At 43.4% G+C, this 27,567-nt stretch overlaps 1 protein-coding gene across 3 annotated transcripts; it reads right to left on the bottom strand.

Moving 5' to 3' along the window:
* Positions 1-208: 208 nt before the first annotated feature.
* lin54 (lin-54 DREAM MuvB core complex component) lies at positions 209-26,649 on the bottom strand. 3 transcript variants are annotated; one of them, XM_063212216.1, is made up of 14 exons: positions 26,487-26,649; positions 21,640-22,489; positions 17,169-17,286; positions 14,766-14,896; positions 14,082-14,222; positions 13,133-13,337; positions 10,804-10,877; positions 7,576-7,761; positions 6,255-6,346; positions 5,917-5,988; positions 5,699-5,801; positions 5,090-5,227; positions 3,783-3,985; positions 209-3,505 (listed from the first exon to the last, which is right to left on the bottom strand). In XM_063212216.1, the coding sequence occupies exons 2-14, from the start codon at positions 22,459-22,461 to the stop codon at positions 3,316-3,318; spliced, it is 2,475 nt and encodes an 824-aa protein (XP_063068286.1). In that variant the 5' UTR covers positions 22,462-22,489; positions 26,487-26,649; the 3' UTR covers positions 209-3,315. The 3 variants fall into 3 exon arrangements, with proteins under 3 accessions (XP_063068286.1, XP_063068287.1, XP_063068285.1); XM_063212217.1 differs by lacking the exon at positions 26,487-26,649 and adding an exon at positions 25,133-25,424; XM_063212215.1 differs by lacking the exon at positions 26,487-26,649 and adding an exon at positions 23,758-23,812.
* Between the last annotated feature and the right edge of the window lie 918 nt (positions 26,650-27,567).

Below are 27,567 nucleotides of genomic sequence, written 5' to 3'. Positions count from 1 at the left end.
CAATTGAGTCATCATTGGGCATCACAAGGATTTATCTCCTTTCAATTATTTCGCTTGCTAATGCATAGCACAAGAAAATCTGATGCCCGCACTACTGTGCGGATCACAGACCTCGTGTAGGGGGAAATGTGTAAAAGCTAAATGAACTCAACATAGCCCTGAGTAAATAGGAGGTGGCTAAGGCATATTGTGCACATCAACGTGAAAAAAGAATACAGGGAATCAGTCAACACAAAGGGTCACGGACATTTGAAGAAGAAAAATAAATCATTCAATGATGTTTATAACATATTCAAAGACGCATGCCATTTAATTTAAAAAAAAAAAATGATCCCAAACGTTTACAACTGGCAAAGACCCTGAAATGCACTTCTAAAAAATCTCCAGGCTTAATCCGTAGCTTTTAATTTTGCACCACAACCATTAATTTCCTTATGGACAGAGAAAGGCACTGCAACCACGACTACCGGTAAATAAAAACATGAATCAACTGACTTGATGCATCACTTGAGTGTCCAGCAGGTATTCCCTTCATTGTCCACCTAACAAGTACATTAAATAAACAACGAGAACACTTTAATGTGGTAGGCCTACGGGGAAGGAATAAATTGGCGGGGGGACCAAACAGATCACATCCAGGGGTAAGAAGGCAGTTGGATAACATGGTATTCCAACATGCATCAAGACAGACATCATTAAGATCTCAAGAGTTGCGTGGGGGAAAATGTGGACTATAACGTTTCATATATAGTTTAAAAGAGATTAGTAATACTTTCAGATTATGTGGTTCCTGCAGCCCAGTTGATTTCAAATCTTACGCATAAAAAACTTTTCCCTTGGCATTTCTTAGTAAGTATCAATTCACTTATCCATACTTTTTAGAGTTAATGAAAAACATTTAATTTACACCAGATTTAATAGCAAACAAAAACTGTCCACTAGGCATTAATGGAACCTTCAGATGATTTCTTAGAATTCTGAAACACTCCAAATAGCAATTTGTAGCTGGCCCAACACCCATTTCCCAAATCTATGGCCACATTCAACTCGGGTGGCTAGATGGCTGCCTAGTTGGTTCCCTTAACATTATGTTAGATGAGATTGATCGGCATTCACAAGCAGACAGTTGTGAACTGGGAGCAAAAGTTGATTTAAATCTTGTCTTAACAGTGACGATACTAAAACTTTAAGGGAGGAACATCTTTAAATGGCTGTTCACTGACAAATCTCGTCCTGCAACATTTTACGTCAATGCCAAGCTAGTCAACCATCTCACTAGCCAAGTAGAATTTAACTGATGACGTCCTGTAATAGTTATAGCCCAAAAGCCTGCTAATGCTAGCCTGGCTTTTCCATCCCTCCATACCAATTTCATCTGTACAGAAGGTCTGGAACAGCCACACTGAAAAAATGTTTAGCGGAGGGAGGGTTGAACTCTGTTGTTAAACACGCGTCCCATTTCATCCAATCACTAACATATGTTCATGACAGTGAAAAAAGATTACTGGTCATGAAGTCTGTTGATGTTCGAAATGTGCACCGCCCACTCCCTCATCCATCCATCCATCCCCTTTGGCTGCTTCACCGCTTCTTTGGCAACAAGACCAAACTCCTCCCAGATCTCCCATTCCAGACACTCAGGACGAATGATATTAATATGAGGGGATGGTAAAACCAGGCTAGATAGTTAATGCAAAAACTGTGAAAGCAGTTACAAGCGAGGAAATTTCCAATTTTAAAAACAGAAGCAGGTTGCCGTATTCTCTTTACGCAAGAGTTACGTAAACTCTTTATTCATTGATTCAGAATGTTACAGTGTTCCAGGAGTACTCCGGTTGCAGAGTGGTGCTCCAGTCCTGTAAACGGAATATTCTGGAACCCGTTTCTACCCGAATATTGACAATATTCCAATTGAAACCTGAATACTTCGCGCATGTAACTGCTCTCAATGTGTCCTACTCTCTGACGCCTTCCATTCTTGCTGGGGGGGGGGGGGTCAACGATCAACTCCCTGGATCATCAAAAATAAATACAAACAAAATGAAGCACGTCTTTAAATCATAGGCTACAGTAGAGGCTACATGCTGCACGTTAAGTCATGATTTGAGAAACGCGGAATAATATGAAGGCGTCAGCTAAAGCCTTTTTGAGGTGAAGCAGTTAGTTGAAAAAGGAGAAATAGTTCCAGAGATCTGAAAACGGCGACCTAATGATGATCAGCAAATTCCATGATGGATAAAAATTAAATGTCATGACACGAAAAAAATAAAACGTTCAAATAAAGAAATAAAATCCTACTTCAAAAGTAAATATAAACACTCTCTAAACACGTCCCAAAAAAAACAGCATACTGTGCAATACTCTATACTCTGAGGGAGCCCACCAAACATCCCAGAGTTCTTGCTTAGAAGTCTGTTCCAGTCTCTCATTCTACAACACCCCACTCAGTCACGACCTGGTCGCAGAGGTGGGGGTGCTGGGAAGGGGAACGTCGAGTCTCTAGTCTCGTATCCCCTCCTTTCCAGCTGACCTCAGCCAGGGATTTGAGAAGACTGGCGTCTCTTGTCCTAGTCACCAAAGCTTCTACACCCTTTTCCTTTTCCTGGAGTTCCCTTTCCAGCCACTTGATTGGCTAGGAAAATCTCTGCCTTGATGTCCATTCCCGGCTGATTGGCTAGGGACAACCATGCCCGTGTCGTGTCCATTCTGTTCCGTTCCACCTGATTGGTGGAGCACCCTGGAGAATTGCACGGGTCCAGGTAGAGCAGGGAGGGGCGCATGGCGTGGCTGTTTCGTTTGTTTTGAGGTCCATCCAGCCTAGCTTTTTGACAGACATAAGTGTGGTTGGTGGGGTTTTGCAAAGGTGTGACCTGTCACCTGGGCCTTGACCATAGACCGTTACCAGTTGGGCTGCACGTGAGCCGCCACTGGGGCGTCCGCTGCTGGTGGGTTAGTGGTGGCGATTCTCACTGACTGTTGGCCGTCTCTCCGTTTGCCTGTGTGTGTGTGTGTGTGTGTGTGTGTGTGTGTGTGTGTGTGTGTGTGTGTGTGTGTGTGTGTGTGTGTGTGTGTGTGTGTGTGTGTGTGTGTGTGTGTGTGTGTACGGCTGCTTAGCAGCAATCCGGATTGGCCGTGCCAGCAACCAGTTGGGGCTAGCCGTGAGCTGCCACTGGGGTTTCCGCTGTTGCTGCTGGTGGTGGTGAGTTGGTTGGTTGGTAGGGGTGATTCTCACTGACTGCGTTGGCTGTCTGTCCGTCTTTCCATCTGTCCTGTTTGCCTGTCTCTGCCCGTGTGTGCGTGTGTGTGGGAGGCTTCCTAGCAGCAGTCCGTCTTGGCCTTGCCGGCGTAGTTGATGATTCTCTTCAGGCAGCGGCCGAACTCCTCCAGGATGAGACGCTCGGCCATCGCCTGGCTCTGACTGGACATTTCCGCTTGCTCCGCCTGCTCCATCAGGCAGTCGCACGTCGCCTCGGCGACCTCCTTGGTGACGAATGTGTAGGGCAACCTGCGGACGAGAAGCAACGGTAGCTAGTGAGCCCACACAATGACACAACAGGATGACGAGCAGAGGCTAAAGTTCGGTTACTGTTCTTGGGCCGTCCTTGAAAAGCAAAACACATCACGACAACACAGGATGACTGGGACACTAACCAATTGGCACCATGTTAATCAGAATAGGTCCATTAAAACGGCTTTCTCAGCACAAACAAATGATCTTGGTGAGACTAGCACGCAAACACCATTGAAAGCAAACAATGTAAAGAGAGAGTGAGTGGCCTTACTTCCCTCCGCCGCTGTTGATGGTGGGCGCGGTGCGCGTCAGCAGGTCTGAGATCTGTGAGGAGAGCTTGGTCTTGGCCGCCGTCTGCTGCTGAACTCTGACCTCTGCCGCGTCCGCCAGGTGCATCAGGGTCTTCCGCTCCGGACTCTCCTCAAAGTTCTTGCAGCCCACGCACTTGCAGATGGACGAGCACATGATCTTGGCCTGATGCACGTCCAGGAGAGCCATGGAGAGACAGGACGGACACACACACACAGACACACACAGACACACACACAGACACACACACAGACAGACACACAGACAGACACACACACACACACACGGGTAAATGGCTCATCCTAGTAGACAAGAACGTGCACACCTTCCAGTACACTTGTGTTTTTATTGCACACAACTTTTAGGATGTTCAGACCTAAATCCACTTGAAGGTCTGCATGACTGAAACATTGTGAAGATTAAAATAGCAGTTTAATTGACAGTGTGCAGGATATTTGTCTAGTACAGTGATTCTCAAAGTGTGGTCTGGGGACCACTTGTGGTCCGCGACAGAGCTCAGGTGGTCCGCGAGGGGATCTCTACTTTTCCAAGACAAGCTAGCAGTATACTATATTTGTAACATTATTACAAAGCTAAACATAGCTGTAGTATTATTTTCACCACAACAGGGTGGGCTTGTGATGTGAATAATAGTAAGGGCCGGGGTATCATTAGCAGTGTCAAATTAGCACCCGTCAACTGTCAATTCAGTTGACAGGTGGTCCCTGAAGATTTTTTGGGGGGACAAAGTGGTCCTCGGTCTGAAAAAGTTTGAGAAACACTGGTCTAGTACTTTGAACCACCTGTTACATCCAATACACCCGTTCAAATTGAGGTGTGCAAAAGTGTCCGATGGTGATCTAATCTGTGATCTTGAAATAAATTCAGCATATTTTGTCAAAAGACCAGCATTACCACTGCAATGTATGTCATGCGCATGTTTAGCGCTATGCATCTAACTATGATTTTTTCATTTCATTGTAGAATATGGGCAATTACATGAATGCTTTTGGCAACATTTCAAATAGTATTCCATGCTGATGCATTACAAGTAAGCAGGTGGAGAAATGGACTTTGTGCATGTCCATTTTCAAATGATCAGTAATGGTCTTAAGGCATTTCACCCTTTATGACCATCCAACACACACACTGAAAGAAGACAGCAGGACTTTGCACTTCCATGGGCCATATTGGCCTTTAATTTTCTTGGGGATGAATGAAGTATCCCTACTCTGCTACTGGTCCTTCATGAAATGGCGAGGAACTGACCTCGTAACACTCGCAGTAGTTTTTCAGGCAGCCCGAGCGTTTGCAGTTGCAGCCCTTGCTGTGCCGACGGTCTGACTCGCCCTGCTTGCCTTTGCCGATTTTTGGCTTAAAAGCCTCTGGGTTCCGGTCCAAACATGACTACAAGCATAAAAAAATGTGAAAACAATCTATTGAACACATATTTACAAAAAGACAAGTGTATTAAACATTTATATACCTTTACAGAACAAAGAAGTGCAATCAGAAGTGGCAAACTGGCCCCAATTGATGCATAGATGCAAGTAGAACTGAATTCTAACGAAAGTTCAAAAGAATGTTCTACTCTATTCTATTCCCCCATGTGAGTGAGAAAAAAAAAACTTTGGTAACCATTACAGCCAGTACTACTATTAATTAGCAATTGAATATTGACAACAAACTGCAGGCAAACACAAACAGACTGACAGGCAGACAGACAGTGAGTGTCATTGCAATACCTGGCTGTATCCCCTTTAAGCGGTCAGGTAATAAGTCACATACTGCAATATGTTAATGTTTATGCACTTGAAGTTAACTTCCACCCTTGTCAATCAGCACCCTACTTGCGGTGCACTCGGGTGCAGGACTTACCTTGATAGCTTTTAATCTCTCCGACTCGTGCTCCAGGTTATTGAAACAGTTGGTGCAGTTGCAGTTGCTGCAAAACTCGCCGTTGGCAAAACAGTCACAGTAACTGCAGGAAGAAAGAATTGGAAATACAGTTTTGAATACACAAAACTAAAATCCTATATTATACCCTGTATATTAGGATTAGTTCAAGCAAGTGGACACCGAAGAGGACTACTTACAGTTTCAGACATTGTGATTTTGTGCAATTGCATGGTTTCCTTGGCCTTGACGTTGAATCAGATGCTGACAGGCTGGGAATAAACACATGGCACTTTTAGAAAGGCATGAATGGTGAAAGCAGACAACAATTTAAAAAATGCTTTTGAAATGAATGCAAACATTTGTATGCATGTCTGTGCTGTCTATAGGCAAGTGTATGCAACTGTGTGTGTGTGTGTGTGTGTGTGTATGTGTGTGTGTGTGTGTGTGTGTGTGTGTGTGTGTGTGTGTGTGTGTGTGTGTGTGTGTGTGTGTGTGTGTGTGTGTGTGTGTGTGTTCATGTCTCTTGTCCCCTCACCCATTAAGCGGCAGTCTGGCTTGTGTCTGTATGGTAGATGGCGTGGAAAATCCCGATCCACTGGCCAGCGTCACTATTGTTGGTTGCTGGAGCTGAAGACCGAGCAACAAGCACACAATTAACACTGCACTGAGAGAAGCAATCAAACCAAACATGAAGTGCTGTGTATTTAAATGGCAATTCCTAATGTTTTTAGTCCAACTTTAGTCCCGTTTTTTAGGCAACTGAACACCCAAAAAATCTGTTGATGCAAAAACTCACCACACCAAACTGTTCTCAAAGACATAGCGAATGTGCAATATAAACCCGGAGCTGGCATCATTACATTACATTGCATTTGGCAGACACCTTTAGAAGTTCATATTCATGTGTCAATTGAGGGGAACGCTATCGGTTAACTTGAAACGCTTGCTTTAGTCTTGGCTCTATTGTTTTGATTTATGGGGCATTCTCATGATCTGAAGTGTGGCAAATGCAATGCGACAGCCATGAAACAATTGTGCACGACCAAATGCCATTGTGACACAGCTTGCACAAGTCATGAGCAGAACTGTTTACACTTTGCCCTATGTAGGGATGTGAAGGCTGATATTGAAGAAGCGGTCAATGAAACATGGTACAAGTCTCAAATCTACTATGCACAAATATGGTCTGGATTAGATGACTGCTTCATACAAGTGAAATGTAGACAGCATCATACAGGATCCCTGCTTAATCCAATCCCTCTCCGGTCTCAAAAGCTAGAATATAAAAAAAGCATTTGGAATGCCATTTACATAACCATCACTACAGTACAGTGTGCCACATCACATTTCATCTTCACATTTCAGAGTAAAAAAAAAAGTGAAATTGTAGTACATGAATAGAGATCTGGATTTAAATAGTGTGCCATTACAATAGACTTATGGCTTCTCCCCCAAACAGGAATGCACAAGAGAGTCGTTTAAAAATCGAATCATTCTGCTAAATGATTCGATTTGTAACCAATTCTCTTGTGCCTTCCTGTTTTTTTGTTTGTTTTTTTGGGGGGGGAGAACGATAATGAAATCGTATCACATCATAGTCGTTTTACAGAACTCTACAAAACATAACAAGCGCCATCCTCAGCCTTGTTGAAAGTGAAGATTGTGCACATCCCAGGAAAAGATGCAGGACAAAGGCTGACTGTAATTTTAGAATGAGGAGTCGGCACACTTCAAATCCCTTTTTCTTGGTCCCTTTATCCCATGGCAGGATAGGATGACGTTTCGTCTGTTTGTCTTAATCAGGTTCTGCGGACTCCTCACTCTAAAATTACACCCCTAGAGTTGTGCCTGCTCACCTGTGTGACGTATCCCGGTGCGGAGAGCACGGCGTATCCCATGTTGCCCGTGCCGGGCGCGGGGGCGAGGAGGGTCCCGGCGGGCAGCGGCTGGATCTGCTGGAGGGGCGTGGCTGGCATGATGAGCCGCTGCTGCTGATTGGTCACCACCTGAGAGGCGACCGACGTTAGGGGCTTGGGAACCACCTGGGGAGGGGACACGAGACCAGTTATAACATGTAGCCACTGTAAAACTTTGGACATTTTTTCCTGTACACCTCAGCTGCCAGTTGCGTAGCGCAGTGGTTCCCAACCTTTTTCTTACGGGACCCATGTATTAACTATTGTAAGCTTTGGTGACCCAACCACGCGAGCGCCCGCCCGAGACGGAGTCTCAAGATGCCCTCTGTTTCCTGCGAAAACTAATTTTAGTTATTTTATTCCTCAATTCGTCTTTGGTCAAATATAGAATACATGTTTAATGTAGCACTTACAATTTGCTGCTTCTATGCATGTATTAGTTAAATGCATTGTCATTTAGGCTAATCATCATGGGCTATATATTTCAAATGAAACCCCTTAAAATCAAGAGGGCTCCGCGACCCCCTGTGGATCTTTGGCGACCCATAAGTTGGGTCCCGACCCATAGGTTGGGAACCACTGGCCTAGGGGATTTTTACCAGGTGAAGGTCTATGACTGAAATGTTGGACCCTGGAAATCAAAATATGCCAATGCCAGAGATTACAGTATCACCTTGTACAAAACCAGTTATTAACATGTAGGACACGCTAGAACAGGGGTCAGGAACCCAGTGTTGGGAAAGTTCATTTTGTACGTGAACTAGTTCAAGTTCAAGTTCACAGCTCTCAGAATGAACTAGTTCGTTCATAGTTCATATTTTTTTCAAAATGAACTAGTTCATTCATAGTTCATCCCCCCCCCCAATTTTTTTTTAAAAAAATTAAAAAAATAATTAATTGAAAAAGCCCATATACATGCTTCACATGCTTCACCCATTATTTAATGGGTTAATTAGTGTTAACAATGACATTGCTGGATATAACGGTATTTTAGTTGTGCATTAGAGCAGCGGTTTATTATTATTAGTAGTAGCCTAATAGAGAGTATAGTCCTTAACTGTGTTTTCTGCAGTGTTGGGAAAGTTAATTTTCTACTAGTTCATAGTTCAGTTCACAGCTCACCCCCCATGTTGAAAAAAGTGTAGGCCTAAAGCCCTTTAATTACTTTTAACAATGAGATTGTTAGATATTAGTCTACTGTATTTTAGTTTTGCATTAAGAGTGGTTTATCAGTAGGCCTAGTAGTCCTTTACAGTGTTTGTTGTTTAGACACTGTGTGTGCTGAGCGATTTCACTTCTTTTCGGTTACTGTACAGACTGGTCTTAAAACGGGTGCGTGGACTCTGTAACGTTTTCCTGCACTGTTGTTCTCTGTCTCATGCGCAAAAGTTGCCTTTCTGCAACATGCCAGCAGGCAGCTTTCTCTTGTTGTTGGTGCTGCGTGCAGCGCATTTTAACTTAAATAGTGAAGCGAGAGCACTCCCCACTTATTCCAAACGCCCAGAAGACGGTCGCTAGAGGCGTTAATCTAAAAAGTCACCGGGAAGTCAGAAAACTTGCACACTGCTGGCTGGTTGCTGACCGCTCTGATTTTAAGTAGAGCTATCCCTCCTGCGGTTTGCTTGGTCCCGCCTCTTTGCACGAGACGAAAGACAGTAGGAGAGAATGGTGTCTGACGCTGTCAGAGAGAATGGATAAGACATAATATTATACTCTCTGACACTGTGTTTAGTCGCGGTTTCTGCAGGAATATTAATGAAATCTGGCTACGGAATGAACGGAATGAAGAACTAATGAACGTGTCGTTCATGGGCTCCAGAATGAACGCGTTCATAGTTCGTTCATCATATTTTAAATAGTGTACGTTCAGTTCACGTTCGCTCAAAATATGAACTCGTTCATGAACTTTCGTTCATTGAACGCGTTCGGGTACATCACTGCCTATGGCTCTAGAGCCACATGCGACTCTTTTGGGATCTGTACCTGGCTCTTACTTACACCTACCTAGGGTTGTCAACCGTCCCTTGAAATATGGAATCGTATTTATAAATGAAGTACGGGTTCCATATTGAGCTGAAACGGGACACAGGACGTTAACATGCTTTAAAATGCAGGAAATTACATCTAAGAAATACAAAATTTCCCCCCACCATAATGAAGTTAACAGTTGGCAACCCTATACTTATCTGTTCTCAATAAAAGCAATAACTTGACAGTACACTCTTAAATTGTGGGGCTTAATTGAAATACATGCTTTTAATTGTATTCAGTCTTTTGGCTCTCATGAACATTTCTTTTACAAAATTTGGCTTTTATGACTCTCCCCAGTAAAAAGGTTCCTGGCCCCTGCGCTAGAAGTATAGGGCGCTTACATACTCACAAGTACCATAACAAAAGTACCACGAGCTAACGAGCATCATTTCCATGTTATTTGCGCACGTTACCGCATTCCCCACGGTGAGGCCATCATCTCCTCCAATAACAATGCATATAACATGCACCAAGTATCAAACATTGAGAGGGGGCATTTGCTAAGCATTAATGCTGACCGAAGCATAGAGATGCACAGCCTACATAAGCCCCCTAAATATGCCAACATCAGAGGTTTGGACACTACCTGCTAGAGGTGCACCGAAAATTCGGCCGCAAAGACATTTTCGGTTTTCGGCCGAAAGCCAATTGAGCGGCCGACTCGGAGGCCGAATAGAAAATGAATTGAAAATGGGCATTAATTGAACTAATTTCAGTTCTACTCTAACATTTGAAGACTTCAAATACACATTTATTTTCTTTCAAAAACATGTCAAACATTTATTGTAAACTGTAGATTTCAGCAATATTTAAAAATAGTGAAAAACCTAACTCTTGATCACTTTTGACTGAATTGTAATATTCGGTTTCGGTATTCGGCCAAGTGATTCGTTATTATTCGGTTTCGGCCACAAATTTTCATTTCGGTGCACCTCTACTACCTGCAGATAAATCACAAGACCAGCTATAACATGTACAGCATTAATGACTGACTGATCAAATCCTAGACTATACCTGCCACTGAGATTATGCTTTTCTCCAAAGAGACTCAGGTATTCAGGTACAGTGTATTGATTACAGACCCTGGAGCAATGTGAGTTTAGGTTCCTTGCTCAAGGGAGAGGGAGGGAGTCTTACCTGCTTAACAGTCTGCGCAGAAACGATGGGAACAGACATCCTGACCGCTCCCGAGTTCACTACCATGGGCTTGGCTGCAAGACAAGGCAGATAAAAAAAAAACAGAACACAAAATTATAATCTGTTCACAGTTTCATTCCTTTGCATTGGGGTAAAAGTAATCTTTGTCCGACTTGTACCTACGTTGGATGAACACAACCATGTGAATCAGGCAAATAGAGTTGAAACACTGCTGAAGGGCACACAGCCATATTTGTGTCCTAATAGAATCTGAGTGTGTTGTTCTCTGCTTTTTTGTAGTGTACTACATACTTTTGGGAGTAAGCGCTCAAATTAACACTGAAAATTAGACAAATAGGCAATAGTGCATGTGAAGGGCATGTCTTCTCCTGCAATCTCAAAACATGTCTGTATACTGGGATAGGGCTAAACCTAACTGAATGCAAACATTAGGTAAACTAGGAGGATCCACTGGACGTGGGGATGTGGGGATGTGACAAGAGGAAGACTGACCTAGCTGTATGGTGGCAATAAGGGGAGCGTTGAAGAGTGGGGGATAATTATGAACAGCTGACAAAAATTCACAGTGTCCTATGACCTGTTTCACACTCTAATGCTCACGGCATTCGCATTGCCCTTTACCATGCCGCCAGTACTGACCGTAGAAGAAGAAAGTAACTCCCCTCTCGACCATGCCGTACTACGCTCTGATGACGTAAATAAGCCATCCTATCGCTATAATCCTTGGTTCTCACCTGGCTGCATGGAGGCAATTATAAAAGGGATTCCTTACTTGTTGGCCATTATAAAAGTCCTCACCTGGGGGCGTATTACAGAAAAAAAATCTTCAGTCGTCCTATCTTAACTTTTGACGTGAGATGAGATTTTTTCCAGTTTGGTATTACAGAAGCAAATCCTAACTCCTTTTAGGATTCTTATCTTATTTTTGAAAATCCTATCTTATCTTGAGTTAGGAATCCTAAGTAAGCGATCTAAACATCCTCAATCGACTTTTTATGTCTGTTACCTGACAACAAATGCACTGCTACCTAGCAACAGTGCGACACGCAAGCTAGAACACACAAGTTTGACTGCTGCTGCATCTCGCGGTCTGCATGATACTAAACCAGAGAGGAAGAGGACGTAAAGATTTCACTAAACTTTGTATGCTCATTTTATGCGATATACTTTTAAATAACGCACTTAGTGACGTTCCACCGAACGGATTTCTAATACAGTGAGGATGAAATAAGTAGAAGAGTTCCATGAGTTTCTCATGCTCGCTGCCTGCAAACCTCATGTTGAATTGATCAAATGCACTGTGTTTAGTTTCAGCCCCAATAAAGTGCATCCCATTTTCAATATTTTCATCCCAATGCTTTGTTTTTCCAAGCGAATGCACGCACAACAGATAAGAAATGTAATTTCATGAAATTTCTTTGTATGACCAGCACATGTATACATAGGATAGGCCTAAATAAATTGACAATAAAGCCGTGGCTCGTTTGACCCAGTTGGTCGGCTGTCAAAATTCACATCGGATATCGGATTTCACATCGAAGTCGGCTATATTTATCATCAAATCTTCACTTCACACATCGTTTGGGTTAGTCAATATAGCTGAATTTAATATCAATCACAACTGCGTTGTTTTCCCGGTTGAAATAGAACATGTGGCTCTGGCTGAAACAGCGAGCTGAGCGTGGGTAAATAGTTATTAACACCAGCTAATTTTTGGCTATCAATCAATGGATAGCTGGGAGTCTGTTCTCACCTGGCTGTATGGTGGTGGTTATTATAAACGGGGGTCAGTTCTCACCTGGCTGTATGGTGGTGGTTATTATAAATTAAGTCTGTTCTCACCTGGCTGTATGGTGGTGGTTATTATAAGTGAGGATCTGTTCTCACCTGGCAGTATGGTGGTGGTTATTATAAGTGAGGATCTGTTCTCACCTGGCTGTATGGTGGTTATTATAAGTGAGGGTCTGTTCTCACCTGGCTGTATGGTGGTTATTATAAGTGAGGGTCTGTTCTCACCTGGCTGTATGGTGGTTATTATAAATTAAGTCTTTTTTCGCCTGGCTGTATAGTGGTTATTATAAGTGAGGGTCTGTTCTCACCTGGCTGTATGGTGGTTATTATAAATTAAGCCTGTTTTCACCTGGCTGTATGGTGGTTATTATAAGTGAGGGTCTGTTCTCACCTGGCTGTATGGTGGTTATTATAAGTGAGGGTCTGTTCTCACCTGGCTGTATGGTGGTTATTATAAGTGAGGGTCTGTTCTCACCTGGCTGTATGGTGGTTATTATAAGTGAAGGTCTGTTCTCACCTGGCTGTATGGTGGCGGTGACGCTGCTGGGGCTGCTGCCGGTGGCGGAGGAGGGGCTCCCGCTGGAGGCGGTGACCAGCCGCACGTAGTGGAAGCGGCTGCCCGGCACCTGGATCTGCTGCACATTGGGCGGCGTGGACAGCGGCACGATAGTCTTGAATTGAGGCCCCCCGACGCCACCCACCAACTGCACCGCCTTACCGGCCTGGAGAGGACAACGCAGAGAGGGGGTGGGTCACTTACAGTCAGTGCAGCAAATGGATGGACTTGACTGTTCATAAACATGACTGTTGACAGGCTTGGGGAAATTACTTTCACTTACTGCATCGGCTTCCCTGCCTACAGTGAGAGGGAGCAGAGAGGGAGGTGCAGAAGATGAGGGGGCCAGTTGAGGCAGTGCTTTCTCAAGCTTTTTCAGAATAATGTCTCTTTATTGTAGCCTGATAAACCAGACTAAATGAAGATGTCTAATTTAGTCTGGCCTCGATGCACAATACATCCGAAGATTGTTGATGAGAACAACCTTCCCTCAAAACCCTGCCCGCTTTGATTCAAAACACATCTTTGCGTTGTAATTGGTTTGCCAGATTCATGGCATTCTGGCTTCATTGAATCATTATGCGAGGCCAGACCCACCTGTAGACAAAACATTTTGTCGTCCAGCGGGTGGCGCTGGTTCACCAGGCTATCTTTATTGCTTTTGAATGGGCCCTCAACATATAGATGAGTTCACCAATTAACTGTCTTAGAGTCTTACCCCCAGGACATGCACCTCACTTTTGGGATCAAAGCAGTTGGGGTCTTAGGAATTGGGGCAAATCAAGTGTGTGTGTGTGTGTGTGTGTGTGTGTGTGTGTGTGTGTGTGTGTGTGTGTGTGTGTGTGTGTGTGTGTGTGTGTGTGTGTGTGTGTGTGTGTGTGTGTACGCGCGCGCCCGTGTCTCCCCTCACCTGTGTGATGGAGGCCCCAGGCTTGGCGGGGGAGCCGGGCTGCTGCAGGGTGAGGATCTGTTGGCCCAGCACGCTGAGGGGGACGGCCACCGACTTCTGGGGGGACGCGGGGGACGGGGACGCGACTGACACCACCGTCAGCTGCAGGGAGATGAGATTTAGAGTACAGTAGAATACTTCTATTAATCCAGAGGGAAATGAAGGTGTCTGACAGCTTACATACAGTAGATACAAGACATACACAAAGACCTAATACACATTATTGCACATTGCAGTAAACAGATCTGAAAATTAGGTTGACTAATAAATAAACCCTATAAACTACAAGTCACTGTGGACAAACACATCCATACAGTTGAACGATATAAAAAAACAATCCATTGTCCTCGTCAGTGTGTATAGTTCCAGAAAAATTTCCAAATGGCATTGCTTCCAATCGGATAAGGCTCAAGTTTAGTCCTACAGATGTTTAATAAACGTTTTGTGAGCTATGCATGTGGATGCTGCGAGACCATCCTTGATATAGGCTGATAGGAAATACAAGTATAGTAAGGCAAGAGCTCGATTATAAGTGTTCCTTGTATAATCATACAATTTACAGGGCCATTTCAGGACATGCTAGGAAAAGCAACCGTCAATACATTTCATGTAAAAGTTCAATGTCACATCGGAGGAGTGGCTGACCTTGCTGGGGGACTTGAGAGGGGAGATGGCCACCTTGCTGGCTCCACTCTGTGGCGTGCTGCACAGGGCATCGGCTGACAAAGTGATGGTCCGGGGAGGGGTGTCCGGTGTGGTCTGGGTCAGAACCCGGCCTGTGGAACACAAGTCACCATTAGACACACTGAAGACTAGAACCCCCCCCAAAAAACATTAGAAAACAAGTAATAACTATGGAACACAAGTAAGAACTGTGGAACACAAGTCAGCATTCGAGACATGAAAATTAGAACAAACTATAGAATGAGTCCTGATCAACCAGTGTTAGAGATATTGGAGGCTAGAGCACACAATATGGAACGCGTTCTGAGGAACACAAGCCAGCATTCGAGACAATAAATTGTACAACCCACACAGACAGATCCAATGCTATGGAACAAATTGTCAGCAGTACATACACAGTAGAACCCACAACATTACAATGCGTCCTGTGGGAACTCAACTAGCGATAGAGCAACTACAAGATTACTGAATCTCAACAACGACAAAAGAACGCATAAAGACTTCTTGTGTAATAAACACTAATTCACCTTTGTTCCAATAATAACTCATTGGCTATACTTCAGATGACAGAGCTGGTAAGTCCTGAATCACATGGAAGTATGTCTGAAGAATATCACAAGAAGCATGTGAGGACATCAGTATGATCGAAGCTCATGTACAGTAGTACTGCAGATGAGATACTTGATCTTACAGTTCCCACGCAGTTTCAGTTGTCTCTAAACCTTTTCTGTGACGCTTACTGGCATTTCCATGACCTCTCAACCTTAGAAAAAGAACGAGAGAGAATACGTAACCATGCCAGCTACCAAAGCTGAGTGAACCGTTTGCATTCCTTATTTCATAACCTGGTTAAGTCATTCAGTTTACCAACTCGCGTGGCAACTGCTTTGTGCTTTGGAAAGTAAATATAATCTAAGTATGTTTCCAGTGATGATTTTCACCATTACAAAACTTTGTTAAAACAGAACTTCACCAAACACACAAATTCCCTCAATTCCTTCAGATAGAAAAGTTAATATGTTTTGTCTAAGCTCTTTGATTCAGTCTTGCTTGCTCCATGCACTGTATAAAACGTCATGACATCAGTACTGCTGTACATTACACAGCAGAATGCAAAATGTAGCGTGGCGCATTTATGAAACATTCACCGAGAGAAGAGGTGCATTGTAGTTGATAAGTCTTCCCACGTCTTGAACATGCTGATGGGCAAAGTGATATGACAATATAGCATACTGTGTACACTATGGCGCACAGCAGCTGTGCCATGCATGACACTCAGACTGAAACTGTGAGACCAAAACAAAGCAGCACAACACATAAGCAACTAAGTGACCTTCTGCCATTTCGGAGTTGCTACAAACAGGTACAGGTACCAAACGTCAATCCAAGCAATGTTGTTTACAGTTCACACATTACTGAGGACAATCTCAATTCTGTGGATTGGTCAGCTCCTGGCCTTTTATTTTCCGACCATCTGTGTCAAAAGTCAATGCTTGTATTTCTTTTGAACCAATAAGACCCACATGAAATAGGCCATGCTTTGTTTTTAAATTGACGAGATTGCATCAAATCAGGCACATTAGAGTCCTAATAGAGGGACAAGATAATCAGAGGGACAAGAGGGTTCAGACGTGAGAGGGCTTTTAGGAAGGGGAGTGGTAGAGGATACACCTTGCACAGGAAAAGGGGTCAATCCATACATCCTGATTAGGGCTGCTTTCCTTTCACACCAACTGCAGGTTGGTGTGCATCAAGCAGTCCATTTGGATCAAAATCCCTCAGATTGGTTTTGTTTTCATGGGTGTGAAAGCATCAGTCTAAACTCCATTTGGGTCTCAATTCATGGTCATGAGACTCATTGTCTTAACTCAATTTGGAGGTCCTGTGCCAGAGTGAGACTGTCACATGGTTACAGTCAGTCCAGTCGTCTTGATTCTGGAACAACTAACTTTCAAAATTCAATATGGCCAACTCAAGATTGATGAGGAAGTATCAACTGGACCAATTTTGTTGATGATGAGACCACAAGTCAAGGAGGTAGAGAATGCATGCACATCAGTGGTACAGGTGCTGGACAAAATAAAGTAACTGAAGTAAATCATAGAAGTTCGCAACACTGTTAATGCTCCCAGTGATTTATTTGCACGACGTTTCGGACCTTCGTCCTTTTTCAAGTGCAATCAAGTGAGACCACAAGTCAAACAGGGCACATTTTCACAGAGGGAAAGCACTCAACTTATGTCGGCGGAAAATCACATCATAGAAGAATAACAATATTTCAGTCCGATCAGACTGCACCAAAACGGTCGTCGGACACATCTCAGAACTGCACTCCCAGACATACAGTACACAGAAGCCACTCACCTGTCAGAACAGGGGACACAGACGTTTGGCTGGTCAAGCCTTTGTTGTTAAGCGCCTTCGTGATGATGAACTTGGTGATCATCGGAGCAGCAGTAGAGACTGGGGCCTTCTTGGTAATCTGTAAAGAGACCAAAGATAAAAGATTAATCGCACTGGGCAGCGGAATGACTGCTGTTTTGAGGTCTGTAAAATGAAGTATGATGCCCACATACAACCCCTGGCAAAAAGTATGGAATCACCTATCGTGGAGGATGTTCATTGAGTCGTTTCATTTTATAAAAAATAGAAGGATGAAAGATGTGACACAAACCTCAAGTCATTTCAAAGTGCAACTGTCTGGCTTTAAGAAACACCAAAAGAAATCACGAAAAACATTTGTGTTAGTAAGTAATGGTTACTTATTTAGATCATGCACAGAGAAAAAAATATGGAATCACTCAACTCTGAGGAAAAATATATGGAATCATAAACAAACAAACAAAAAAGCACTCCAAAATTTTTCTGAACCACTTTTGGATTTGGATTGAACTTACAGTCTCGGAGGCATGGCATTTATGAGGAAAAAAACATTCCCTTCATCATTTTTGCTCCATTTTTTCTCTGATTACAGTGCCAGATCATCTTAACGGATTGGAGCCTTGCCATTGACCGTTTTCCCCAAATTTCCACCACAGATATTGTCTTGGATTTGAGTTCCAGGCTTTTTGTAGGCCATAACACTTGACCTTATGTGTTTATCTTCAAAGAATGTATTCACAGGTTTTGCCAATGGACCGGTACATTACCATTTCGAGAAATGATTTCATCATTCCGAAGCATCCTTTCAACTGATTGGATCAGAAAATTGTCAAAATGTCAATATAAATTTGAGTAGTTATTGAAAAGGCATTGGCAACCATCTCCAATCACCTATAGCAAATGAGCTTTACGTACAGAAATATTCACGGATATCTGAACTTACACATGCACCCAAATTGGAAAAACAAAAATGCAATGGTCCAAAAAAAAGCATTCAGACAGTTTGACTGGATGGAAGTCTAATTAATTGATTAATTGTGAATCCTCTTTGAATAATTTGATGCTGGAAGTGTTGTCTGGTGCATTTATTACATGGGATTGATGACTAGGATGAATGACTAATGAAAGCGTACAAATGTCCACTGTCATTGACAATAGCCTTGGCTGCATGCCAGGTGAATGCACTGGGGTGAACATGACTGCATTACATTTTCAATAAATGCACAAGTTAACGTTGTTGTTGTTGTCGTTCTTGGGATGTTAATGGACCTTTACTTGTCATTCTGTAAAATCAGTGATGTCATTCATTGAAGAAAAACATATCATCAGCTTACAAACAGTCTGGACCTCAACCAAATGAAAATCTGAGGTAGACGTTTAAGAAAATGGTCCATGACGAGGCTCCAACCTGTAAAGCCAATGTGGTAACTGCAATCAGAGAAAGAGTGAGTAAAATTGATGAAGGGTTCTGTTTTTCATCCATTAATGCCATTCCTCAGAGGCTGTGGGTTGTTTAGAAGCCCAGAGGTGGTGCAAAAAAGTCTTGAAGTGTTCTTTTGTCTGTTTATTTTTCATGATTCCATATTTTTTTCCTCCGAGTTGAGTGATTCCATATTTTTTTCTCTATGCATGCTCTAAAAAAGTAACAATTACTTACTAACGAAATTGTTTTTCTTGATTTCTTTTGGTGTTTCTTAAAGCCAGACAGTTCCCCTTTGAAAATGACTTGAGGTTTGTGTCGTATCATTCATCCTTCTATTTTTTATAAATTAAAACAACTCAATGAACATCCTCCACGACAGGTGATTCCATACTTTTTGCCAGGGGTTGTATTCTCACGACAAATGACAATGAGTGCTATGGTTTTCCTGAGACTTATCTAGTTCACATACCGTACATCTCTGGGCCAAGACCAGGTAAATCATAAATAAGGCATTATATAATATGGGTCAATTACTTTTTTGGGCACAGACGTAAGTTGGCACAACCGACGACATCTGATGCCCATACTTAATTTGCAATTGGTCATTATTGCAGTGCAATGAATATGCTTCTTAAATAATCTACTAAAAAATAATAAAGCATACAATAGTGGCATTAGCTGTCGTTGCACCACCCTCACATGTGCTACTACTAAGATTTCATTGACCCATATGCAGACCCGATAGAAGAAAATCCTGAGCCTATTTGAAATATGAAAAACCTAATGACAATATATACCATTCTTCTGATTCTTTTGTCAAGCTTGAAATCAGGCACTAAGCCTGAATGTCATCATCAACCCTGTAGATTTAAAGCAATGGTTCCCAACTGGTTCCCCTTGTGGACCTAACAATATTTTCGCCCAGGGGTCCAGAACCATAGTTTGAAAACCGCTGATGTAAAATGTTATTACACACACCTTATAACTAACTTGCTGGTGCAAATTTATCTGACTGTTCCTGTGTGGGGTTTATTTTTTAAGGAAAACATAGAGAACATTGTGTCTTTACTGTCTTTAGTGTAATGTTTTGTACAGTGAGAGTGGTTTTATGAATTCTCTCAAGCTGGCCATTCAGGAATGTATACCTCATTATATCAATTTCATATCCACTAATCCAAAACAAAAGTAACAAACTGAAATCCCTGACAGACTTTGCTTGTTTGGCACAAAACCAAATAAGATTTCTTGTGGGTAATTTTCACAAAAAAAGTTTTTGCAAGTGGACCAGAACAGACAAGTGTGAGAACCGTTTTCACCCAAGGCAATTTGACTATATTTCACACCCCCCTGCCCTTCTATGGTTTATGTTGACAGTAAACATGCCAGCCACCACACAAAAACACAGGCTCATTTCCTGCATCTGTTCATAGTGATGTTGACTCAGAGACACGGCAAGCTGGGCAGGTTTCAGCAGCTGAACCCCTTCTCCATGTGGTAAAGAAAGTGCTGAATGGCAGATACCCAGCTTGATACCACTTTCCCCATTTCCTTATAGGGCTCTGCCATAACAACACATGCAGCACGGGGCAACAGGTGCAACACTTTCACCGAGACTGAGAAAGGGGAGAGTGATGGACAGACCCGTGCCACGTGTCACCAAGCACTTCCATAGACTACAGCAGTGGTTCCCAACCTATGGGTCGCAATATCCACAGAGGGTCGCGAAGCCCTCTTGATTTTAAGGGGTTTCATTTTAATACCATACCATATATAGCCCATGTTGAATAAATGACAATCCATTTAAACTAATATATGCATAGAAGCAACAAAATGTAAGTGATGCATTAAACATTTATTCTATAATTGACTGAAGACAAATTGAGGAATAAAATGATAACTAATGAGTTTTCGCAGGAATCAGAGCATCATGTGACTCCCTCTCATGCGGGCGCTCGCACGGTTGGGTCACCAAAGCTTACAATGGTAAATATGGGTCCCTAAAGAAAAAGGTTGGGAACCACTGGACTACAGCATGAACACAATCTTTAAGAAAACCAATATCAAGAACATTTAACCAGTGCAGCATCAAAGGAATTTTCATGAATTAATTTGAAACCACAGTATGATCATTTACAGCAATTATTTAAAATAATGACTTTTTTGTGGGCACACAAAACATGCAACAGCAACTTACAAGGTGGGAGGAAAAGACAGGCAGGCACTATATTTAAGCGACTCAACGCAGTATGATGTCAGAGGAATTGGGGAAAAAAGCAGGGATCTTGCACACAGATTGTGTCAGCCAGGTTGGTGTACAAAACAATGTGCAACAACATACTGGCAAAATAGTGTTAAGCTTAGTAAGTATTTCTTGGGCACCAGTTTGTCTCACAACCTATCGTGCCAACTGTAAAGTAACGGTAAAGAGGGTGTAGGCGGCCGTCATACAGCACTAGAGCAATCAGCTGACAATAGCTAAGATACAAACACCACTGCTGACACAACTTGATCATGAGGAAACTTCACGGGTCATTATGGAAAATCTTTGATGCAGCGCTTGTGATTCTGGTATCAGGGCTTTGTATTTTGACATAAGGATCAACAAAGTTTCTTGTATCGGTTAAGAGCTGGACAAATAAATATTCTCCGACCTTTACCCTATAAATAAAGGTGTGTTTGTGTATGTATGCACGTTCATTGGGGGTACGTTATGACTAAGAATACTGATATCGTTTGTGTGTAATAGACAGAAATAAACTGCTGGGTGTTATGGCACAGTGTGCCAATTCAGTTTTTAACTAATGGCAATATTGTTAAGCTTATTTTTGGTTTATTTTGGTGCATAATAGTTTAGTTAACATTAGTTTAATTTATTGAAATATTTATTTTGTTTTTGCTAAGCTTCTCCTGCCAACCAGCTGTGCAACTCCCCCCACCCCCCAGCAGGCCCTGGTGGCCCCAGGAGTCCCATGAACCCCCATTTGAAAACCCCTGTATTAGGTTAATGACTTGTGGCTGCTGTCCACTCACCTGCACAGTTTTGAGCTGCTGGCCGGCCTGCGAAGTGCCCACCAGCTGGCTGGCGCTGCTCACCACCGCCTGCATGCTTGTCATCGGCCTCAGCTCGTGGCGCCCCCCGATGTTCACCACCTTGAACTGCTGCGCCACGCCCCCCTTGCCGTCCCCGGCGCTCAGCACCGTCCCCGCCTTGGCGGCCGAGGGGGGCAGCGCCAGCACGATGGGCTGGCCCGCCTTGCCCATGACCAGCAGCTTCTGGCCCGTGCCGTCCTGCTTCAGCAGGGTGGCCGTCTTGGCCTCGGAGCCTGGCGACGACGCCACCTTGTTCAAAATGAGCTGGTGGTTGGCGGAGAGGGTGAGGGGCGCCATGAGCTTCTGTGTGGTGGTGGTGAGCTGGGGGCTGCTGCTGCCTACGATGGAGGCTTTGGAGAGGACGGGGAGGGTGGTGGGCTGCAGGGTGAGGGCGGCGGTGGAGGGGGTGAGAATGAGCTGGGTGCCCGCGCTCGAGCCCGAGCCCGAGCCACCGCTACCCGTGGAGGGGGTGGAGTCTGTGGTGGTGAGGGTGGTCAAGGCCTGAGTTCTCTGCACGGGGACGGAGGGTGTCAGTGACGACAACGACGACGACGATGAGGAAGACAATGACGTCACCGCTGCCGATGACGTGGTGGTGGTGCACAGAGTCACTATCTCGGACACTTCCGTCTCCATGGGAACGGGGTTGTCCAGGGGGTCACCGCTGTGTGCGGCGGGGAGGTCGTCGTCGGTCACGATGGCCTCGGTGTCCATGATCTCGTCGGGCAGCAGACTGTTCAGCTCCGGAGGCACCACGTCCATGATGAAACCCACCGCGGTACTGTCGTCACTACAAGGTAAACAAAAGAGCTTTAGAGAGTTTTCAAACCGGGTCCCTTTCAGCCATTTAACCCATTGTGTCCTGGAACGACATTAAGGTTCTTGAGATTTTAACATATTCTAGTGCAAAATGAAGGTTCTAGCTTTTGACTGCAACTTATTTCATGCTTTTATGTGCTTCGGAGGCTGAGATATTTAGGTTTTAATAGGGAGAGGGCACCTTTTACCAAACAGGGGTTAGGCTAAAATGGGTTAAGCGAACACAGACCTGTGACTGTCATTTTCTGCACATATGTGAACGCTCCAAAGCGTACCCAGACCCCTCTGAGGTGAACTGTACTGAGACGGTAGAAGACCTTGCAGTGATTTATTCAGTGAAGCTCGGCACGATGACTATTCAACTTAAAGATCAAGGTCAGGCGACCACAGAAAGATCTAACCTGCTAGGTTTCACTGAATACTGTAAATCACAGAAAGAAGCGTTCACTAGGTGTGGATATTTCTTCTTTCCTTTTCATCAGGTCACTATGAGGTACACACACACAATGAGTCAGCCTCTGCACTAAAGTGCTCTAAGGTACAGCTACAATGGCACGTGTACATCAGACACACCGTTGTCTCTTACAATAGTCTGATGGATGACTTAACACACATTGGGTTCATAAAGGTTGGAGCAGGCTTCACCCAACAAATGTTCTCTTCTTTTAAGGGTGCTGACCAAAATATTGTAAAACTGAAAAAATGAGAAAAGGTCGCACCATGCATAGGTTTCTTTATTACACAGATGCGTTTCGGTGTTCTGCCTTCCTCTTTGTATCCACTTGCATATATTGCACACTGAGGAAGGCAGAACGCTGAAACGTGTCTGTGTAATAAAAAAAACCTATGCATGGTGCGAGCTTTTTTTACTTTTTCAGGTTAACACACTGGGGCAATTTGTGTCCAAAACATCAGGAATATTTAGTACTACGGCCAAAACAGTAGTTCCTTTCCATTAACTCTCAGCTGCCCCAAGGTGATGAGATATAAATCAGTATAATTCTCGTATTATTTCAGAAATAATAATAATTAAAAAAAAGAATCAAACTGCAGGCAAATAATAACCAACATCTATCTTAACCTTTCTCTGGCACCAAACGGAGGCATAATAGCTTTCTGAAATCTTGAAGTTCTTGGTGCAGTGTGCACTCTATCCACCAGTGGCTGCTATTTTCCACCAGACATTTTATCAAGAAAAACAAACAGCTGTAAAGCATATCTGAAGTAATTATTTCTCACCACAAAACCATGGTGAAGTGGTGGATTTTCCTACTCAGCCAGTACTCCATCCAGATTTTTTTCAGAAGGCATAACAAAACACAGCCATGTGGTCACGTACAGTGATTCCCTCAACTACTTTCCATTTCAAAAAAAGTGGTCAAATGAATAAGCAAATCAAACAATTGACAAAAGAAAGTAAAGATTCCCATCTGGGTCCAACACCAAGTCCATTTTAAATGATGACCAGGCCAGATAGAAACTGGGCTGCAGTGCTTTGGTAGTGAACCTAGACCCCTGTACGAATCTGCAAAAGATAGGCGCTCATTTTTCTTAAACTCAACCATCAAACATTACACATCTTGGCTAACTGATCAGGCAATATCTTTTCAAATACAACTGCTATCCAAAAACTTTTTTTTGCATGTGATCTAGTCAGTGAGATCAACCCCACAGAAACATAAAGTACATGATTTTTTGTTGTTGTAATATGCAAATCCAGTTAATGGATTAAAATGTTTATATTGTCCTATTCTAAAGTCTGACCTTCCCTTTGACCCCATTTGGTTCAGTGAACAATGCCAAAAACAGTGCAATACACAACATGTCGTATATATTGTAGTTTAGGAAGGACTCCGGAATCAATACTTGAATTTTCTTTGTTGGTATAAAGTTCAGAGTAAACCAAACTCGTATGCAGAAGGTCGGCTGTCAGATTAGCATGTAACATTAGACCTTTAAACTCGCATGATGAAAATGGGTGGTAGCACAATACGTCTGTGCAATGTGTTTTAGAACGACAAACCCCATTCTGGAATGGAGCAGGCTAGACATTTGCAACGATTTCCTTAGTTCTAATAGAACGTCTCTGACATTTGCATTCTACACTGCATTCTTTAGTAATAACAAATGCGTACACATTACCAACTCCATAGCGATAATATTCTACTTGTACATCGAACATGGGGGTTCAGCCACTGATTTTACGATAGCGGAACAGAACGCTATTGCGTTGAACAAATGAGAAAGATCGCTTAGCACAAGTTCCTTTCCTTGTCTATGCATGTCAACAAAGCAACTTAACATTGCTCGAGAGGTAAAAGCATTGTAACATTCATTTAACCATGACATTCACGCGACATGCATTAGGTAACGCTGTCTTCGTGTGTTCTGAACTGTGAAATGTATTTAGGCCTCTACAGTAATCTCAGAAAATAGCAACATTTCCTTCCCCACGAGTGAGCCATTGTCAATGCAACAGCAGTTAGCCTAAACTATAAAACACAACTGACAATCCGATGCTCTTTAGACATGTGCCAAAACCAAGGATTAGATATGAACATTTGCATCGATTTCAAACAGCAATAGAATAACATTGCAAAAGTGGCTAGCTCACTGCGTTTCTATTTCAGGCCGGGGTTGGATTTCGAAAGATCCGCCATTTTCAACTCGTCATCAGTTCATCTTGAGAGAAGCGATAACATGGGATACGAAAAATACCAGTCAGTCAAGCATAGCAAAACACGGGCTAGTTTCTGAACGCAGTCACTCATACTGATATTACAGGCACCGTATTTTGTAGCTTAACATCTCTTGCCAGATAGTTCACCGTGACAGCCTGTATAGGTTGTCAATTGTGGTGGTGTTCCTGTACTCGGTCAAGTATCCAAATCAGGAATCCTCCTATAATCTCCAATGTGCAGTTGCATATGACACATAGGATAATCTCTGTCTTAATCACATGCCCATCAAATAATAACGATGTGGAGAGGTGATAAAATGCACAAGTTAAAGGAGTGCAACAATGCAATGTCCTATAAGCAGACCCAATACAAAGCACAGCTAGCTAAATATATTTGAATAAACGTTGAAAGCTAAACTGCTTGCGTACAAGAACATAGTCTAAAGACGTGCTCTCTCTGTTTTAATCTCAAAGGGAGGGTGGATCTGACAAACATTTATGAGACGTCCAAACTATCTGCATGTCAATAAGTGGATAAAGTAATGACAGCTTGGGCTGATCAGCTCCCTCTGGTCAGGGGTGAGGTTAACTGTTATGGAAACGGAAAAAAGTAATGGCAAGAGCATCACTGGCCTTCAAGTTTTGGTAAGTGCTCAGGGGAGCGATGCTGTCATTGTTCAGCCCTTCTTTAGCTAAACCAGTTGACGTACACCACTGGCTTGCAACTGGGTTTACAGGCCAGTCTGAGTTAACGCGTCAAACCCTTGCTAATAGCAGACTTGGCTAACTATTAATACAATTGTATGTCCGCCACGGTAACATTTGCTAATACACACAGCTATTACTAGCAAGCTAACTTCAAAACAAACCAGCTAGTTTCATAGTTCATAGTCATACGCTTCAAGTTCAGTAGGGATAGTTCCTGTGCTAGCTGGTGTTTAGGAAGTAAAGTTGAAATGGTGGTTGACTTTGAGAAACAAACTCGCATGGTCCTAGACAACTTGTTAAAGTAACAAGTCAGTTAGCACAGAGAAGCCATGGAGCTAAAATTACAGTAGGGGTTCTATTGCAAAGGATAGTAATATGCAGCATCAAATCTCGCTGCAGGACGTCAGCTGTTTGCGAGCTAGCGATTACTTAGCTAGAGCTCTAGCCATCTGGTCCGCATTGGGCTTCCTGAGTTGCTGGTAGCTGCTAGGGTTAGCATTGTAGCAATGTAGCTAACATGGGCTAATATCATATTGCCTCCTCACTGAAAACCCAACGGAGAGGTTACAGAAATTCTTACACAGTTTGCCGAATTCAGAGTCGCAGTTGTTTCTCGCAGACTGGAAGTTCTTGTCATATCCAATGCCCCTCAACAGAGGATGGGTGATTCTGCATCTCGATACTACACCAGCAAATGAAGACGATTGTTTAAAATAACGCGCCTAGCGCCATTTCACCTCCAACATCCCATAATAATGCCACGCCCTCCATGGAAACCGTGCATTTCGTCATCACTCGACTTCCGCCTTGTGGGGAAAACATTTAAAGATCGCCTCTCAACGTAATTTAAATAATATTGCCGTGTTCCCAATTGTTATTGAATGTGTTACGCGTTGGTCCTGTTTTAAAAAACGTTCTGGTTGCTTTGTTTCAAGACGTTTTTGCAAGCTGGCAAGGTGGCTTGTGGAGAAACGAGAGAGTGTTCCGTGTTTCTCGTGGAAATGCGTCTCTGATTGGCTCACTCCTCCTGCTCTCAAAGAAACGCGTCTCTGATTGGCTCAGTCCTCCAGCTCCTGGAGGGAATGTAATGGGAAACAGAGTCGCCACTTCCCCGGGTGGTACTGCACTATAGGGGCGCCAACGGAGGCGTGCAGGCTCCATTCAGGGCTGTGCTCTTTCGACAGCGACCCCTAGGCGAGCTGTAGGCACGGAGCAACCGGAGTGAGCAGGCTTTATGTATGAGGCTTTGTGCTGTGTGTGTACCTGAGAGTAGCAACCAGCTGATAGCTAAGCTAAGCTATGTTTCGGGCCTGTAGCAACCCAATGTAAGTAGGCTGCCGGATGTGAGTGCCCGGATATCCGCCCGAGTATTTACGTCTATTTTACCTCAGCTACTCGCGCTCGGTCGTGTATTTACGACAGTTTAACCTCAGCTACTTGATTTCGGTCCGATTTGAGTCTGACTGAAGATGGAAGGGACATAGGTGCCGTGCGTAAAGAGCCCACCGCACATCGCCGTTTCGGCGACACCAGAAAGTTTCTTGATCTCCCAATCAAAAGAATAGGCCCGGTGACCAATAACATCAAAATAATAATAAAACAAATTAATAAAATGAACTTATAACTTAAAACCGAATTGATTTGGGTGTGAAAATTAAACT

Source organism: Engraulis encrasicolus, chromosome 12 (assembly GCF_034702125.1).
Source record: "Engraulis encrasicolus isolate BLACKSEA-1 chromosome 12, IST_EnEncr_1.0, whole genome shotgun sequence".
In the NCBI taxonomy this organism is placed as follows: Eukaryota; Metazoa; Chordata; class Actinopteri; order Clupeiformes; family Engraulidae; genus Engraulis; species Engraulis encrasicolus.
This window is presented reverse-complemented; position numbering and strand designations above follow the sequence as displayed.